General features: G+C 34.2%; 3 protein-coding genes across 4 annotated transcripts in view; all 3 read left to right on the top strand.

Annotated features, from left to right (window-relative positions):
- The first annotated feature begins 1,151 nt into the window (after window positions 1–1,151).
- Window positions 1,152–8,696, top strand: LOC140819344 (protein PSK SIMULATOR 1-like). Its single transcript, XM_073179386.1, is given in 15 exon segments — window positions 1,152–1,380; window positions 1,750–2,137; window positions 2,139–2,291; window positions 3,385–3,710; window positions 3,843–3,948; window positions 4,046–4,126; window positions 4,589–4,682; window positions 5,556–5,653; window positions 5,794–5,863; window positions 6,602–6,696; window positions 6,877–6,993; window positions 7,124–7,200; window positions 7,780–7,824; window positions 7,905–8,142; window positions 8,144–8,696. Coding segments are annotated over 14 exon segments (1,917 nt in total). The 5' UTR covers window positions 1,152–1,380; window positions 1,750–1,975; the 3' UTR covers window positions 8,399–8,696.
- A 486-nt stretch (window positions 8,697–9,182) lies between these two features.
- LOC140819645 (O-fucosyltransferase 30) lies at window positions 9,183–12,077 on the top strand. 2 transcript variants are annotated; one of them, XM_073179812.1, is made up of 3 exons: window positions 9,183–9,307; window positions 9,379–9,481; window positions 10,276–12,077. In XM_073179812.1, exon 3 carries the CDS (start codon window positions 10,433–10,435, stop codon window positions 11,927–11,929), a length of 1,497 nt encoding a protein of 498 aa, XP_073035913.1. In that variant the 5' UTR covers window positions 9,183–9,307; window positions 9,379–9,481; window positions 10,276–10,432; the 3' UTR covers window positions 11,930–12,077. The 2 variants fall into 2 exon arrangements, with proteins under 2 accessions (XP_073035913.1, XP_073035914.1); XM_073179813.1 differs by lacking the exon at window positions 9,379–9,481 and having other exon boundaries at window positions 9,231–9,307.
- A 563-nt stretch (window positions 12,078–12,640) lies between these two features.
- The window catches only part of LOC140819432 (uncharacterized), a gene marked incomplete at its 3' end in the record, with an annotated part of 61,182 nt that continues 54,556 nt past the window's right edge, over window positions 12,641–19,266 (top strand). The window contains exons 1-3 of the mRNA XM_073179519.1: window positions 12,641–12,765; window positions 12,927–13,020; window positions 14,400–14,454. Coding sequence (XP_073035620.1) covers window positions 12,671–12,765; window positions 12,927–13,020; window positions 14,400–14,454 — 244 coding nt within the window. The remainder of the gene's footprint in view (window positions 12,766–12,926; window positions 13,021–14,399; window positions 14,455–19,266) is intronic.

Genomic DNA, 19,266 nt, shown 5'->3' with positions numbered 1-19,266 from the left:
TATTTTTTATTATGAATATGGGTAGGGTTGATCCGTCTCACAGATTGAGATCCACGAGACGGTCTCACATGAGACCTACTCATTGGGCGACACAACTCGACTATTGGATGAGATGATTAATGATACAATAAATTGAAAGGAAATGATGTCAAAATTATTTTTCAATTATGATTATAGTAAAATTAGAGTGGATCAATTTTTTTTAAAATAATCGGGCAATTTTTTTTTTTTTTTGGTTTAAAAAATGATCTATCCAAGTGTATTAAAATATATTATAGAGACCAAGGTTAGATGGGACGAAACTTTTATTCGTTATCATCAAAATGATATAAAGCGTCCAAGGCAAGTAAAATAACAAGACCATACATACCCTTTGCTTTGATTTTTTAGAAGTTCAATATTATTATATATTTGGACAGAAAACCGAATAGTCAAACGATTCTTTTACCGAAGAAAAAAAAATTTACCATGTTGGGCAACTTTCAAAAGATGATACGATAAGTTGAAAGAGTTGTCAATTATATTTTAAATTTAACAATTTATTAGGTTTTTTTCTAAATGTATGATTTTAGTGATTTCTCAATGATTCACGTATTGTATATTTCAATGTCTGTTTTACTCAGAATAAAACATGCTAAAAGATTTCAAATTCTTACGTTATTTTAGTTTTTGAACCAAATTTTTGTATGGTGTTCTCGAAAATCATAGTCAAAGGTCGCGTGACGATTATGGAATGGTGATCACGCATGACATACTTGACTTGGGTGCTTCTCATCATATTTAATTACATGAAGATATTTTACCCTTCTTGCGGTTGACTTGAACCGAAAATGAAATTGTAAAAGTGAAAAAACAAGGGAAAAAAGAAACTCTGAAATAAATTTTTGCTATTACAAAAAGAGAAAGTTGGTGGCTTCTATAATTTCTAACCTACTTGAGTTATGATGCATTTGATTTGGCACTGTGAATTCGATTCTATGGGGAAAAAGTGAGAGCCCCTATGAAGCAAATCTACTCATTTTTTAATTTTCTTGATTCTTGATTTACTTGAGAGGCCCTTGATGGGTTTGAATTGGGTCAAGGCCCCAACCTCGTCTAGCTCATTTCTGCTCCTAAAGTATGCATAGATATAGATACAAGCCTTATATATATATATATATATTATATCATAGACTGCTGATCTACGAACCCTTTTCGTTTCCCATCATCATCATCATTGTATTGTGATTATCTTTTTCTCTTTTCCTGAATCTTCTGTATGTACAAGTACAAGAATTCTTGTTGAATAGAAAGAGACGCAGACAAGAATCTTTCTTTTTCCCTATTAGATCCGAGGCGTCATCTTTATCTTTCTTTGTGTTTCATTGATATATTTACTGAGTAAGAACCCCTCCTCTTGCGGACTTGGAATGCATTTGGAACTTTTGTGTGCATAAATATTCGTTAGTGGGAAAACTTTGGTTTCTAGGCTGTTAGTTTCTCTTGCGTGCTGTTTGAGGTTCGATTTGTTGAACTAAAGTTTGGGTTTTTATTACCTTATCTTGGGGATTGTCGCTTGATTTGGGTTTTTTTGACTGGTATTGTGGACTTTACCTGTGATTTTAGGCCACTTTTTGATTTTGGCTTTGCCATATGCTGATAGGTATTACGAGTTTGACTCGCATTTACTGTAAAACGTTCTTTTTCTTCTTTTCGATATTAGTTCTGATGTGAAGTTTATTCGATCGGTCCTCATTTCTTGATTTGCAGCTTGAACTTGCCGGATCCTATTGTAATGGTCGTAACTCTGGTTAACTTCCCCGATGGTGAAATTAAGACTTGAAGTAGGTGAATGGATAGGGCTAAATTCAGTATCTCCTTGAATTACTGGCTCTGGTACTGGTATTACTTTTGAACGAGTATCTTGCTGCCTTTGAATTCTGATTGTTTGGATGATCGTGCGGATGGATATAATGTTGTGATAATTACGTATGCAATGGGTGGGATTTGCTCAAGAAGGTCCACCGAGGACAGTGCATTGGCTGGTGCAATTCCACATGTTAACGGCCACTTTTCTTATGGCTCTGGAATAGTTTATCAGTCTCATGGATTGGATATCCGAGATAATAATGTTGCAGAAGATATGGAAGTAAGAGAAAAGTCCATTGAGAGAACCCTTTTCATTCCCAGAGGTGGGGCCTCTCTGTCATGGAACAAATATCGATGATATTAATGATGGGATCCCTCGTTTATCCAGGGCGTTGTCACATAAATCTAGATCAACAAAGTCCAAGCAAGTAGCAATTGGAAAGGTTTGTACTCTATGAGTATTATTTTGTATTGTTTTGTTTTATGTGCCTGTTATTCTGGTTTTGGATCTTGCCAAATTATATTGGATTATCTGATTTACACGAATGTAGATTTTTTGGTGTTAAAGGTAAAAAAACTGCCAGTGCAAGCAAAGATTATTCTTGCTGTAAGACCAAGAATAGCTTTTGCCCAACATAATGTCTCAGTGCTGCTGTCATAGATAAATTCAATCTATCACTTCTAATTGATTGAACAGTCATGTAGAGAGTATGGAAGACAAATTACTCGGAATTCTTCTTTCTCTTGAAAGCTAAAATCTAGAATTGCTTTCCAAAAGCTTGTCCAGATCAATTTTAAATGGTGAGAGAGAGCAATAGAGGTCACAGTGGAGAGAATTGAAATCGTCAGGCTTGAACATGTTCAGTGCATGAAGTTCCATCCACAAGTCTAATCAGTAGATTTTATAAAGAAAACTTATTTTTCAGTGCGATCAGAGCAGTTTTAAGACAATTTGCTATGAAGAAGTAAGGTAGAGTTGCAAACAATGAGTTAATTGATGGCCTACTAAACGATAAAGTTTTGGGATCTGTTGGTGGAAAATAATGATTTGGATTGTTTTTGTACTTCCCATGTAGAATAATTGATAAGCGAACTGGCATCCCAGATATTTTGTCGAATCATCACCTCATCTAAACCTCGAGCTATTTGAAATGGCTGAGGCATTTAAAATTCATTGTCAAATTGCATACATATGAATTCTTTTTCAGTGGCTAAATGCATGGAAACATAAATGAAACCCAAAACTTATGGCTTTACATTGATCTGATTAAAGGCATTTATAATAAACATCCACCGCATTCAGAAGTTAATGTTGTCTTATACAAATGTCATTTTTTCTCATATTGTCTAATACTATTGACTCGAACATTATTAATTAAAGAAATAGGAAAACCTTTTGAAAGTGTAAGCCTTTTTCTTGTTGAATAAAATGGCTCCTTGTGATTCTCGTCCAATTGGTTCATCTGGCAGTTGAATGTAGTATTTTCTTGTTTCTGTTGGATATGATAATACATGTATTCTTTTTAATTTTACCAGGTCTCAGAAGTTAGTTCGCTTTTGGGCAGAGCAGGTACTGCTGGGCTTGGAAAAGCAGTAGATGTGTTGGATACACTTGGTAGTAGCATGACGAACTTGAACCTTAGTGGTGGTTTTGCAGCTGGGATGGGAACAAAAGGAATTAAAATTTCTATTCTGGCTTTTGAAGTAGCGAACACCATAGTCAAAGGTGCTAATTTAATGCATTCCCTTTCGAAGGAGAATATTAACCATTTGAAAGAAGTGGTTCTCCGATCTGAAGGTGTGAATAACTTAATTGCAAAAGATGTGGATGAGCTCCTTAGAATTGCGGCATATGACAAGAGGTATCATGTTATAAATGGTTATATATGTTATAAATTCCCATTAAGCATCTGCACAATATGAATTTCTTGCTTTCTTCTTTCTTTCTTTTTTTTTGGGGTGTTGTGGCTTATTTGAGTGCACAAATATCTCAGAGATGAATTAAAAGTCTTTTCTGGAGAGGTTGTTCGTTTCGGAAATCGATGTAAGGATCCCCAGTGGCACAACTTGGACCGCTACTTTGAGAAGTAATTTCAAATTGCATTTCTTTAGTTGCTTAATTACTTTCTTGTTGATCCATCAATCTAATTTCCAACATGATGCTTAATTCTGTTTTTTGATATTAGGTTGGTGACAGGAACTCACGCCTCTAAACCAATTGAAAGAAGAAGCAGAAAATGAGATTCAGCAATTGATGACTATGGTTCAGTACACTGCTGTAAGTTTTCTCATTGTTGCCAACTTGTTACAATTTTCATCTCATCGCTTCGAATATTTATTTTTTTTACCACTTTAGTTCCATGTTAATCTTATCGTTTCAAATGCACATTTTCTTTATGGAAATTCCATCTATCAGTATATGGGATGGCTAATTATTGAAAACTAACTGTTTGAAGTTCTTTAATGATGTTATTAAAAATGCCCTCAAGAATACTGATAATATGCAATGCCCTAACCTTGACTTAGATAGGAATCAGTTGGCTCATATTATGTCGGATGCATGTGTATCGTTAGTTTTCTGTTTTTGGATTCACATTCATGTCAAGTCCGACAGCAGTTCACTCTTGAATTTAAAGCTCAGTTCTTGTTACTGAATGATGAACAAGAATAGGTTCAGTGCCAACTATTTTGCTGTGTATTTTTACTTTCGGAGAGTATGCTTAATATTTTTAGGTTTCAGGAACTATACCACGAATTGCATGCACTGGACCGATTTGAACAAGACTGTCGGCGCAAGGCTCAAGAAGAGGAGAACTCTAATACTGGACAGAGAGGTAATTATTGTCATATTGATTTGACTGTTCATTTAGTATAATGTTTAATTATACCTTTTGGAATCACCACAGTTTAGCCGCTAAATGGTGCTTGAATAAGTTGAGTCAGGGTGGAATTTGAGGAGTTATTTTCTGTATTATGCTCTAAAATTTATGAAACGTTAGGACACTGTTAACTTTTAGGAATACAGTTACTTTCACTTGACTTGACATGCTGTTGATTTAAAGAGATTAATATGATCAATAATAAGGGTCACGTCCCCATCTTTCATCTTTCATCTCTTTATAATCCCACAATATCCCAGTATTCCAAGTGTCGATGGATCCTTTAGTTCTTGAAGTTTCTCTTTATTTTTGTTCGCAAGCTGAAGATTGGCTACTTTAACACTGTCCTGGGCTACTAATAGTTTTGGCTAGCTCACATGCAAGATCAGATTTTTCCTTCTTGCTAAAATTTTTACAAGTTGTAATTTTTTATCTGGATTATTTTTAGCAATCATATTTTCCAATATATGAAATTCACACTTTTTTTATGTAGTTAATAAGCTTCTATAACATTTATGAACACTGCATCGCTAGGTTATATCTTTCTTCTGCGAAGTGACTGATGTGAAATGTTCTATAGAGATATTTGCATGTGGAGAAAAGTCTTGGCTTCTGAATGTTTGGTCCTAGTGGCACAAAGTTTTCCACGCGTATTTTTTTAAATTCTAAAATGAATCTTTTCCGATGCTTTATGTTGTGTTAGTATACATTTCTAATGGAGTCTGCTATGAATATCTATTTCTTGATTCTTATATTAAGTTTACATTGTTTTTCACTTGTGTCATTTTTTCGTACCATGTTTTAATATCCGTTTTTGCTGCACTGAAGGTGAGAGCCTTGCAATTTTAAGAGCAGAGTTGAAAAGTCAAGAGAAACATGTAAAAAGTTTGAAGAAGAAGTCACTGTGGTCTAAAATCTTGGAGGAGGTATCGCCTTAGTAATTTTAGCTTTCTTCTGGGTGTTCAATGTCTACTGGCTTTCTAACCAGAAAACAACTGTTAACTTACTAAGTCTGGTAAAAAAATCTATACAGCTAATGACATGCATATTTTACTATTATTTTTAGGTAATGGAGAAGCTTGCTGACATTGTTCATTTTCTCCATTTGGAGATCCATTCTGCGTTTGGTAGCTATGGTAATGTGTTCAGAAACTTCAGCATCTTTGCAACCCTTAATTGTCAGCAATTTTGTAGATCCTACCTATATTTGTGCTAAATGGGAGAAAGGATTTACTCTTGATTGTGTATTTGTTTCGTAGTATACGTGTAAATTTTGATGATCTTTATTTGTCTGTTTCAAAATGTTCACATGTGAATTTGATTATGTTCTCAACAAGTTTAAAATGGTCAGTGGTTTTGAGAGGGCTCATTTAATAAAGTTTGAGGATAAGGAATGCCAATGATTTTAAAGTGACCTCAAAATTGATTATTTCAAGTTCTCTAATGATGGTTGGTGATAAAATATCTCTTCTGATATAAGAATTTTTAATCCATAAGTGATTATTTTTAACATTATGGAATCGAAGAATGGAATCTTCTATCAATTACTTCAGAGCCCTTCCTAGACGTAAAGAGTTTGGTATATAACTTGTTCACTTAGTGACCAGAATGGGAATGTTTCCCGATCCTTTGTAAATGAAGTAACATGTTAAAAACAAGAGATGCTGTTGCTCTTATTCTTTGTTGGCAAAATGATTTTCTAGTCATTTTAATGATCAAATATCTTCGTATAATGATGCAATTGTACATTGAGGTCTTATTTTTACACTTGAGTGTGTTCCTAAAAAATCCATGGTCCAGTTATCATGGTTCATTTTATGTCCAGGTAGAACTATTCATAACACACCATATTTATCAGGAGTTAATTGTTGTAGATGGAGATAAGCCAGCGAAAAACAGCCATCAGAAGTTGGGATCCGCTGGACTTTCTCTGCATTATGCAAATATAATCACACAGATAGATACTCTTGTGAGTTGTCACATTTCTTTGTGAATTCATTAGATTTTATATATTTATGAGTTGATTGCAGAATTTACAACAAGAAGCGATGGACTTAAATAACAAACTACCAATAATTTTTATCCAGCATTTGTTTGGTTTTCCTTCGAGGATGTAAGGGATGATGATAATGTTTCCAATGCTAATCAGGTGACAAGGTCAGGTTCGGGGCCATCAAGTACAAGAGATGCTTTATACCAAGGACTCCCTCCCAGTATAAAATCAGCTCTGCGCCCCAGATTACAATCGTTTCATCTCGAGGAAGAGGTACTTTCATCATTCTAATGAACCAATTTTTTCCCAGCTACTTGTTTTTTGTTTATTGCCTGTAAACTGTTTCGTTGATCTTTATTCATCTGCATAGAAATTACGCATTCTGCTTCTTGATGTTCTGCAGTTGGCAGTACCACAGATCAAAGCAGAAATGGAGAAAACTTTGCAGTGGCTTGTCCCCATGGCCACCAATACAACAAAGTAAACTGCTGCTTTTGTAATCAGTTCCTCCTTACCTTTTCTAAATAATCGACGAGTTTAAAATAGTAGAAATATAGTGAATGGAGAATGCGAGTTTAAAATAGTAGAAATATAGTGAATGGAGAATGCAACACACTACATGATTTATGTGGCTGGATCATCAAAGTCTACATTCACGACACAATGCCCAATGAGGAGCTATATCTCTATTCTCACATGTGCGAAAATATCTTGGATGATTATTTAGGAAATATTTCTATAACTAAATTGCAGTAATCATATCAAACATACAACATAGATTTAATAATATCGACTGTGATCTCAGAGTACGTTCTTTGATTTCTAACGACACCTAGGTGAAATGAACAATTTGAGTGAGGTGGACTGAAGTTGACATTTTTAAGTAAACAGGACATGAAAACTTGTCTTCTATGGTTCTACCTTTACTGGTTCCATCCCTGTTCTTGTTCCTTCTCTTCCATATGATTTCTTGTATGAATGTTATCCATCTGTTTTCTATTCTAATTTCCCTTCCTGGGTACTTATGCACATCTTTTTGATGCTGCATTTTTTTAACAGGGCACACCATGGCTTTGGCTGGGTTGGAGAATGGGCGAATACCGGGTGAGTTTAATTCTCTTGTCTTTTTTTATCTTAGCAACCCTCTTTTTGTTCCTTTTTATCGAATTCTTCGCTCTGCTTAGGTCTGAAATGAACAGTAAACCTACTGGCCAGACTGATCTACTTCGTATTGAAACGCTGCATCATGCGGATAAGGAGAAAACCGAAGCTTACATTCTTGATCTGGTGGTGTGGCTTCATCATCTGACCACCCAATCGAGGGCTGCGAATGGGGTCAGATCCCCGATAAAATCACCAATCAGGTCCCCAAATCAGAAAATAATCCAGTTAACGCACAAGTCGAACTCGTCATTAACAGTTCGAAGATCAAGAAATGCTTCGTGATGTAAGTAAAAGGAAACTGACGCCCGGAATAAGCAAGAGTCAAGAATTCGACAATTCAAAGATGAGGTTATGCAAGCAAAATCGGCTAACTAAGAGTAGCAGCCATTCGCCAGCATGTGAAAATGAGAAGGATCCTTTCCCTGTAAAACGACCATCTTCCCTACCTATCATAAACTTCGAGCTTGACCGAAGCAAGGCATTGGATGTGATGGATAGAGTGAACATGGTCTGAGGCACAGAATGGTCTGATTAGGAGAAACCTTTTTCATATTTGGCCGAAGTTTTTCGATTATGCATGAAAATGTCGCTTTATGGTGCTCGTTTTTCGGCTTGTTTCTGCCGTGGAGGAGCTGTGTTCCTCTGTTTTGCACGATTTTTCGTCGTCGATGTACAGAATGTGCCATATATTTGGTCTTTTTTTATGTACTATTATTTTGTCATAATTCATAGATTTTTGTTCTGCTCCCAAAAACTTGTGTTTTAAGTTTAGTGTTGTTGATGGAAGTCAGTCCATCTTCTGCTGTTACCTGACAATAGACTAGATCTCTTATGAGACGATCTCACGAATCTTTATCTGTGAGACGAGTCAATCATACCGATATTCACAATAAAAATTAATACTCGTTCATAGATAACCTAAATAAGAGATCTGTATCACAAGATACGACCCGTGAGATCGTATCATGTAAATTTTTGTCTTGACCATATAGTTCATTAATATTGTTAGCTTTTCCTTTAGATAATAAGATCAGTATATTAAAGAATCGTCGTCATTTGCACGTGATGCGTGTTTACATATAAAATTTTTCTATGTTTTCATAAAATGTCCAAATTTAAATGTATAGATAAGATTATATAAAATCTTTATATCGAGATTCTTAAAACATATCCTAATTAAAGTCATTACAAAATTTGGAGTTTCTTAAAAATGTAAAAACTTGGGCTCGTAAACGGGCCCAATGGATTCCAAATTTTGGGCTAAACATTACTATTAATATTGAACTGAAACAAGGATCCCGATTATCCATCCAATGAGGCCCATTTGTTTCGTGCGAAAGGTCCACCTGATCTTTAAATTGATCCCAATTATCAGCAACGTAGCCGGCGGCGACGGAATCGGTGGTAGCGTCCTCTTCCGGCGGTAATTTTATTATTCTTGTACCTTTTATGTTACTATAAATTTAATTGTTTTTGTATTATTATTGAATTCAGGCGAATTTGTATCCGTACCTCGCAATCTTCGTAAAAGGTGCTGCAGATTTAACGTATGCCTGTCGTCGGAATTTTGGTCTGAGGAGTGTTTTATCTTTGATTGGTGAGGGTTTCTCGATTCAATTCTTGTTACAATTGCAATTCGGGCTTATGGTTGCTAGTGTGATTTAGTCAAACTAAATGGATGCGTGGCTGGGTCTAAAGTCTCTTGCTTGGAGTCGATCTCTAAGACTGGTTTTTATTTATGAATTTTACGTGCTCTCTTTTTTCCTTACTTGAGCTTGGTGGATGCGTTATTGCCAATTTGTCATGGATACTATAGAGTTTCCTAATTGGGCATTTTCGGTGTCTTTCATCGAACATTAAATCAAGTTGTATGCTCGTGTTTAACTTTTTTTATGATAGTAATACGCACTTATGTTTGGAGTGATTCATAAATGTTTGTTGATGATATTGGATCTCGACTAATGCAATTTAGTCATCAATTTTTTATATGAACCTATTAGTTAACATGAAAAGAAAGAAACCAGGTGAGAGTGGTGTTAATACAAAGGCTAAGCCAAGTGGTAAAGAGAGACATTTTATTGCTCAGTTGCTTTCTTTTTTAAGTTCTTCGTATTAGTTCAAGTATTTAGAGTGTCTCAGTTTGACTTCCATTTTGAGCTCGGGATTGCTTGTAATCTGGTGAATTGTTGCGTGCGAAGAGTAATTGTTTTGACAGAAAATGAAATGAAATATTCTGTATCCATGATGATAATGTTGCTTATTTACTTGTTGAATGAATGAAGTTTTAATCCTTTTAATCTGGATATCTTGATCGTACTTCTAACTTCTAAGTTATATTATCATCATGAATTAGTCAATCTGATCAATTAAATTCTCAACTGTGTTTCTCAGGGATAGGGAAAGTTTCTGCAGAGTGAAGAGTCACATTCTTATCTTCTCGAGCATCCGAGAAAAATGGATATATTCTTTATATAGTGACAAAATGGAGCAGCTTTGCATTAATGTCATTGATCCCTCCGCTTTAAAAGCGGTTTTCCAAGCATAGAAAATGGATTTATCTCTTTACTCCAACACCAACAAATGGAAAAAGAGATCCATGAATCATCGCAATTATAGAACTCCTCTCCTCTTCACATCCGCCATATTCCTCTTTTGCATGGTTTTTTTCATTTTCTCCAAAGTCTTATTTTCAACTCCTACACCTGTCTTCCAAAATTCTGAATCCATCTTCCATGCCCGATGCACGAGCTTCACTGCCTCCGGAGAAAAGTTCCTCTTTTATGCTCCTCACAGTGGGTTTAGCAATCAGCTCTCTGAGTTCAAGAATGCTGTTTTAATGGCTGCAATTTTGAATAGGACATTGATCATTCCTCCTATTCTTGATCATCATGCTGTTGCCCTTGGTAGTTGCCCTAAATTTAGGGTCTTGAGCCCCAATGAGATGAGGTTCCAAGTGTGGAATCATAGTATTCAGCTCATTCGTGAACACAGATATATATCCATGGCTGATGTAATTGATCTTTCATCTGTAACATCCATTTCAACTGTGACATTTATAGATTTCAGAGTCTTTGTATCTATCTGGTGTGAGGTGAATTTCAACTTGATTTGCAGTGAGGACTTGAGTTCACATTCATCTTTAAATGACAAGTTGCATCAATGTGGATCGTTTTTATCTGGATATTATAGCGACATGAATAAATGTTTATATGCTTCCCCAGAAGATTGTCGAACAACAGTATGGACTTACCAGAGCAACCACAAAGATGGGATTTTGGATTCGTTTCAGGCTGATGATGAACTTAGGAAGAAAAAGAAAATTTCATTCGTGAGGAAAAGAAAAGATGTCTATAAGGCCTTTGGTCCTGGTTCTGCTGCTGGTCAGGCGACTGTTCTGGCGTTTGGTAGCCTTTTTACAGCACCATACAAGGGTTCTGAATCCCATATTGACATCCACAAAACAACGAAAGATCAGAGGATACAGTGGTTGATTCAAAAGATAGAATATCTTCCATTTGTGCCTGAGATCTTAAATGCTGGGAAGAATTTTGCTCATGCGACGATTAAGGCTCCATTTTTTTGTGTACAGCTTAGATTACTGGATGGACAATTCAAGTATCACCAGAAAGCTACATTTTTAGGAGTTAAGCAGGTGTTGGGTTCATTAATACAGAAGAGCCTTCTCCCAATTCATTTGTTCGTGATGACTGATCTTCCTGTTCATAATTGGACTGGAAGCTATTTGGGGGAGTTGGCAAAAGATTTTGATGATTTCAAGCTATTTTTTCTGAGAGAGGAAGACGAGTTAGTTGCCCAAACTGCTAAGGAAGTTTTACATTCAAGACATAGTATGAAGTTTCAATTTGCTGGTAGTAATTTTGATGTGAAAGAGGAGCTGTGCAATGTTGTTTCATTACCTGATGTACTTTTATTCCTAGAAGAAACTGTATGCAGCTGTGCTACTTTAGGTTTCTTTGGGACTTCCGGATCAACTATTGGTGAAAGTATTGAATCGATGAGAAAAAATAACATATGTTCATTGTGAATTCTCTCCATGCTAGCTGCTGATTTATGCATGCGCGTATGTGTATTGTTGGAGACCTCTTTTGTCTCCCTTCAAGAATGTAATCTAACAAGTTCACTTGTTGCATTGGATATTTTGAGTTTATATAATTTCGGGGGAAGCTTAAACATCACATCCTTGTCCAAGTTGTCGGGATTCTCTTCGAGAATGCATAGGAATTCTGCAGAGAATTTTTACTCATTTTATTTTGTGATGGTCTTTTTTCCTTTTTTTTTAAGATGAGAAAAGAAATTCTTACATATTGCTAATGATATCTTACCCATCAGTTGGTGTTTGCTCTAATCCTAGAAAATGTAGAAAATCGAAGCACGAATGCGATGATTTTCTTGGTTGCTTCATTGGTTGACCGGATCAAGAGTGGTTACTAGCCTGAGAACTGAACAGATAGATCTTTGAAACAATTGCACATTGTATCTCTTAAGCAGCCGCGAGCTTTCGATTCAGTATTGCTCTTTGACACAATTTTCGTTTTAATTTTATGGAAGTCAGACCATCTTCTGCTGTTACCTGATCATATATCTCTAATGAAATGGTCTCACGAATATTTATCTATAAAATGAGTCAATCTTACTGATACTCATAATAAAAAATAATACACTTAGCGTAAAAAGTCATATTTTTTCATAAATGACCAAACTAAAAGATCCGTGTCACGAAATACTATCCGTGAGAGATTGGGCTCAGCCCAATCCAGGCTTTAATATGCTGTATGTCGATAGCACAACCTTATCGGAAAATCACATTTCACGCTTGGGGTTCTCAATTTTCTCTGTCGCTCTCCTGTTCATTCTTTTGAGGTAAAAAATGTTTAACTTTCCTTTCTCCGATGAATATTTCTGTCGAATCGACTAAAATTTCTTGAGAGCGTCATTCTTCTATGTGCAGTCTCGATTACGGTAAGTGGAACATAATTTTTTATTAGTGATACATGTTTTTTTTTGTCGAATTCTGAATGCAGTTATGTGAGCTTTACATGGGGTTGGATTTTAACACGGTTGAGTTTGGACCCGGCAGGTCGACTTGGAACCACGATTCTTGCTTGGATCGATGAAGTTAACTGTTGTTTTTTTTTTCTGGTTCTTTTGATATTTCTTGACTTTGTTTTTTTGTGTGTGCTTTGTGATGCTGAATCTTGAGGTTTAAAATATGCTAAAATTATTGGTTACTGAATTTTTTGTTAAAGATCTAGTGATGTTTTATCTGAGGACTAAATAAATGGTGTGAATCTTGACCGAGTTTCTGAAATTTATTTGAAAATTTGTAGGGTTTAAAAGGAGGAACTGTGTAAAGTTGGGGAAAGATTGTTTTTTTTTTAATGGGACTTTTGGGTTGTTCTTGGATGTTTCCTTTGTTTCCTGAAAATGTGGAAGGAGTTTTAGGATCTTACATCCCATCAGCTCAAATGAATAGCACGGGATTTTGTCTTATTTGTTTCACTTTTTGTGTCATACCAAGAAAAATTTATTGGGTGTGGCTTGGAGATACGAGTTTTTTTCTTACGAGATTTATGGTCAAACCTAGTATCTGAAGTTTCATCCTCATCGTCTTTATTATACAGAAATCTGTCGAATAAGTTATAATCTTATTTTGTGTTTGGATGGATGTATTTTGTTTAGACGAAGATATTTGATTCTAGAAAAGATTTTTAACTTAGGATATCAAACGACATCCATCATGAATCCGTTTGGAATCCATCATATAGCACTTACTAATACAAGATATGAAGTTAGATCGATCATGAATTTGAAATTCACCTATGTATATCTATCCGAAGTCCGGACAAATGATTCCGAAACACATCTTCTGCAAAGTCATGCCAAATTTATTTTGATGTCTCTCATGTCTGAAGTAGAGAGATGTTCTGTCTCATTTCCTTTTCCACTGAGAATTTTCTTTGAAAATTTCCTCAAAACTTTAGCATTGTGTCATGTACGGTTGTAAAGAAAGATCATCAACATAGCAAATCTGATCTTTCTGCTGTCATTTGAATGCTTCGTAGTTAAGTAGTTTAATGTGTGTTGCAAGCTGCTTTCTAATTTAGGTCTACATTTTGTTTCGATTCCTGCTCTGAAATTTTCCTGTTTTGGCCTAATTTTTTGTGCATTGGAATCAGGATTTTTTTTTATAAATATTATAAATTAAAAATTTATTTATTAAAATATTGTAAATTTGGGAGTCTTATAAAAGTAGTACAATCCGGAGAACATCATCCGGATTCAAAATTTTTTTAAAAAAAGATTCTCGGATTCAAATGAATCTGTGACACATAACATTCTCCATTTTTTGTTTTTCCGGCGCTGTGTTATAAATTTTGTTATCAACTAGGATTGCGTTTTTTAGGTATTTCATAGGTAATTATTATATTTATATTATTGCTGAAATAATTTTTTTGGTAATCTTATTTTATGATTATAATTTTTAATATTGTTAGGTATTAATATTGTCGTTGATTTTGTCATCCATTTCATTTGAGCGGGTCTTAAAAGGTAATGTTTTTATTTTGTTGATAATATTATAATTATAAATTTCTCTTAGTATGGAAATAATTTTTTTGAATTTTTTTTAATATTGTGGTATATAATTTAGACTTGTAGAGAAAGTGTTTATTAATTTTACAAGAAAATTTTAAATTATCACAGTGTCAATAGTTCTTTGCCTTTTTTTTTCGTGTAAGGTATCTTTGTTTTTTCTTTCAATATTGAAAATATTTTGTTTTGTGTAATATCTCTGATAATGTTTGTCATTTATTTCAGATATTAACATTGTTAGGGCACCTGCATTGGGTGTTAAAGGGGTGTTATAACACCCCTTTAACACCCACCCTCCAATGTGAGTGGGCGTTATATAACGCCCACTCACATGAGAGAGGGTGTGGGGCGTTCATATGTATGAACGCCCCTGTGTCAGCTTTTTTTAAAAAAAATTCGATAATTAGCGACGTGGCGACGGATTTTCATAAACCGTCGCTAAACGCGGGCCCCGCACACGTGATGAATTTTCCTTATTTAATGTTATTTAATGGATTTAGTGGACAGCGGGACCCATAAATAATGAGTGTGAATGTTAAAATGAATGTGGGAGAATAGATGTGTTAATGTAATGTATATGTGACATGTGGACCCCACGATTTTGATGAGATGGTGGGTGTTATAATACCCACCAATGCGGGTGCCCTTAGTTGATTTTATTACAAATTTCGTACAACCACATTTGAAAAGGTAATTTAAGTAATTTTTTATTTTTTAATTGTATTATTTATATTGTATTAATATAATTATAATTTTGTTGACTTGCATCATATGAATACGTATAATTTGTTAAATATTATAATTTTATTATTAATCACGATATAAAAATAATAATAGGAATACTAATAAAAAAAATATAAATTTGTGATTTTTGAAAATACTTTTCAAGGTTAGTATTTTAAATATAATTATATTATTTTAGTATGAGAATGAGTTAATATTAGTGTACGTAATATTAGTGGAATATTAAAATATTTTATTACATTTGTTAAGTTTTTTTATTAAATGTTTAATATGAAAAAGTGTATAGTTACGCTATAATTTCGGCCAATTTAATATAATCTATAATATTCTAATTATGTTTATGTTAATGAAAAGTAATGTAAGAAATTGATAATTCTAATTAACATATTTTTTATCTAATGATATAGTTTGAATTAACTTACTTAAAAGTTTAATTTAATTAATTTTTAAAGTCAAATTTTATTATGTGGTTATATAGAAAACAATTTTAAAAAATATCACTTTGTATCGTAAATTAGAAAATTTTGTCCTTTTATTATGTTTTATTTTGTTTATAAATTTATTGATACTCTTAATTGTTAAAATTATTAATATAAAAAATTAATATCTCTAGAAATTATAATTACACAAGTTCAAAATCTTAATTTTTAATATAAGTCATAATATATTTTTATTATTATAAATACAAGCATATGTTTTATTAAATATATTTTGTAATTAAATTGATTTGATAATATTTATTTTAATAATAATAATAATAATAATAATTTTTGAAGTGATTCTTGGAATTTAATTCAATATAAAATATATATTTTAATATATGTGTAATAAACTCATAATTAAATTTTTTATGATTGTATGACATTATATTCTCAACGAAATATTCTTATAGCTCATTATCTTGTTACATTGAAGAGCATGTATATATATCACAGATGATGATAGTCTACAATTTATGTTTGATTTTCTCACACTGTATTGCATGTACTTTTATGTTGATTCATCGCCAATGTTGCAGAACGTAAGTGATTATGAATTTGAGGCAGTCATGCCGGTAATAATGCAAGGTTTGGGAATAGTAGGTTTAATCAAGCAGGACCTTCTATGTATCACGTTGATGAACAGTCAACTCGGACAAATTCTGGGATCGACACTGGTCCTTGTGAGCACTATATCACGCCTCACACCGAAGAAGACTGCATGGAATGAGTAGAACACGACAATGAGATTTTACTCCAGGGGGTTGGGATAATCATATCACAGTTCCCTCAGGAGTTAACGTTGCATGGAGTTCGAATATAACACGAAAATTGGATTTAAATTCGTGGGGTGATGAAGAAAATGCCACAAATGGTGGAAATTTCGATAGTTCTACTAGGGCTGTAAATATTCTCGCCCCAATTATAGAAAACGTGTCTGAGCAAGATGATTTATTTGGGGACAGTTCTCATCATGTTATGAATAACGATGATGATTTGTATGCTACATCAATTGCGGAGAATATGATGACCATGTTGACGATGCAAATGAAGGCACATCGTTGTGTGTTCTGATGTCTGGAGCAACACTGACACAAAACTTTCCTAATGCATCGGAGCAACATTTAGGTGAAATTCCCAAATTTTTCAGTGAAGTATATGACGAACAAATTCCAGATTAATTCGGTCTTCCTTCTGCATCACGAACAAATTTTTACAATCTTGATAGGCCAGAGCTCGCTGTGAAAATGGTTTTTAAGAGCAGAAATGATTTAATAGCTTTAGTGAAGGATTTTTATGTTTGAGTTTTGATACGCGAATATATCGTTGTCCAAAGTTTTCCGAAAATTTGGAAGGTCAAATGCAAGAACTGGTCTGAAGGTGGCAATTGTGGGTGGGGACTTCGAATATCATTGAAAAAAAATTAGGCTATTTCATGATCACAAAATATGGCGAAGATCGCACATGCATATCAAGCCAAGTGGGTATAGATCACCACAACCTTGACGTCAAAATGTGAGCCAATACATTTTTTAGAATCGTGCGTTGTGATCTTGCATACGAGATCAAGTATGTGCAAGAAAGTATTAAAACAAAATATCAGTATGATATATCATATGTTAAGACATGACAGAGTTTGAAATGCGCGGTGGAGATCGTCTATGTCAGATGTGTAAGCTCTGTAACTTTGTTTCCTAAATATATGAGTGCTTTGTCGAAGTACAATCCAAGAACTATTGGAAGCAACTTCGACCGTATGACCATCTACATAAAATTTTAAACTTTGTATTTTGGGTCTTCAAACTATGTATAGATGGTTTTCGACATTGTCGCAACGTAATCAGTGTATACGGTACCAATATGTACACCAAGTATAAGCATAAACTACTCATAGCGGTAATTTTGGATGCCAATAACCAGGATTTGTCTCTAGCATTTGCACTTGTTGATGAAGAAAATTATGAGTCTTTTCATTTGTTCTTAAGTAATGTTGCACGACATATTACAAGAGGGTTCAGAGGTGTGTGCCTTATATCTGATAGACATGCGGCTATAACAAGTGCAATGCAAAATCTCCCCGACTTCAAGTCTCCATGTGGTGTTCATCGTTTTTGTTTGAAGCATGTTTGCTCTAATTTTAACAGTAAGTTCAAAAACATTCATTTGAAAGACTTATGTTGGGTATGCAACACCAAATAGGAAAATTTAATGTCACAATTGAAGCAATTAGAACAAATAATGCTGCAAATTTCACTTATTTGTCAAACATCCCAAAGGAAAAATGGTCATTGGCTCATGATGGTGGATGAAGACGAGGGATAATGACGACGAACATGTCTGAGTATATTAATAGTGTGTTGAAAGAGGTTCGACGTCTCCCAATAACCGCAATAGTAGAGTTGGCCTTACAGCTATTCGTATACTATTTCATTCAACGCCGAACACCAAAAAGTAAAGTGATGGAAAAAAATCAACCATGGACTGATTCTGTATACTCTAAATTTGATATGTGGTCAAAAAAGTCAATTGAACATCGAGTAATAAAATTTGACCAAAGGGATAAAACATCATCCGTTGCGAATGAGCAAGACCAGGTAGTCAACATCATGTACAAGTTGTTAACATCAAATTAAAATACAAATAGAATGTGGTAACCATACTTATATGATGGAAAGCTTGAAACCGCATGCGGAGTAGTGTATGCAGTATTTGAAGTTGATCACACTCATTTTGTGTACACGTCGGTGGAGGTTGCATATGATCTCGGCGTGTTTGTGAGATAGATGCATATATTATGTCAGCTATATTTACTACAAAAAAAAATATATGTATATATTTACATATGCAGATAAATTGAATGTCTTACGATAAATTGTCGGTAGTTTGCATCTACACGATAATAGCCAATGACGTTAGAAGGTACTACTGTTGGAGAGAAAAATATATGTGAAATGCGATGATACCAACCAATATAATCCATTGTGATGTCGGGTACCAGGTATGAAATAATCCTCATTAATCACAAAATTATATCTGTCGTTCCACATATCTACAAAATGTTTGTGATACGTCGACCAATCACAATTTTCCCGTCCTTGTCGCGTCAATTTATGGAAATTATCGAAGTTAGTAGCAGGTAGAGGAATATCTTGATGCATTCCAAATTGTCGAAGACACCGCTCTGGTCTATGCATCTCAACTATATGAAAATTGATCAATGCACATGTCGACCGACATAGATGTATTCTATTTCCATCAAGATTTCTAGCAACCTCAAGTAACTCCATATCATAAACGGTCGATAGAAACTGTAGCAAATAAAATAAAAAAGGATTATTAAGTTGCTAGCATAACATTTAGATTATATTTTTAAAGCATTCAAAAATTTAAAGAACTAAATAATTTGTCTACATGTCATTCTACCATCCTGTCAAGCATATCTCTCATGATACAGACCGAATGATGGGTCGTCTGTGTCAAAGAGAATCCACGTATCCACCAACAATTTTAAAAAATACACAATATAGTCATTAAAAATACATAACAA

Source organism: Primulina eburnea, chromosome 18 (genome assembly GCF_022965805.1).
Source record: "Primulina eburnea isolate SZY01 chromosome 18, ASM2296580v1, whole genome shotgun sequence".
In the NCBI taxonomy this organism is placed as follows: domain Eukaryota; kingdom Viridiplantae; phylum Streptophyta; class Magnoliopsida; order Lamiales; family Gesneriaceae; genus Primulina; species Primulina eburnea.
This window is presented reverse-complemented; position numbering and strand designations above follow the sequence as displayed.

Bases quoted from the DNA above. Each gene is read 5' to 3' on its own strand.
- LOC140819645 (XM_073179812.1), top strand. From the start codon at position 10,433: ATGGATTTATCTCTTTACTCCAACACCAACAAATGGAAAAAGAGATCC.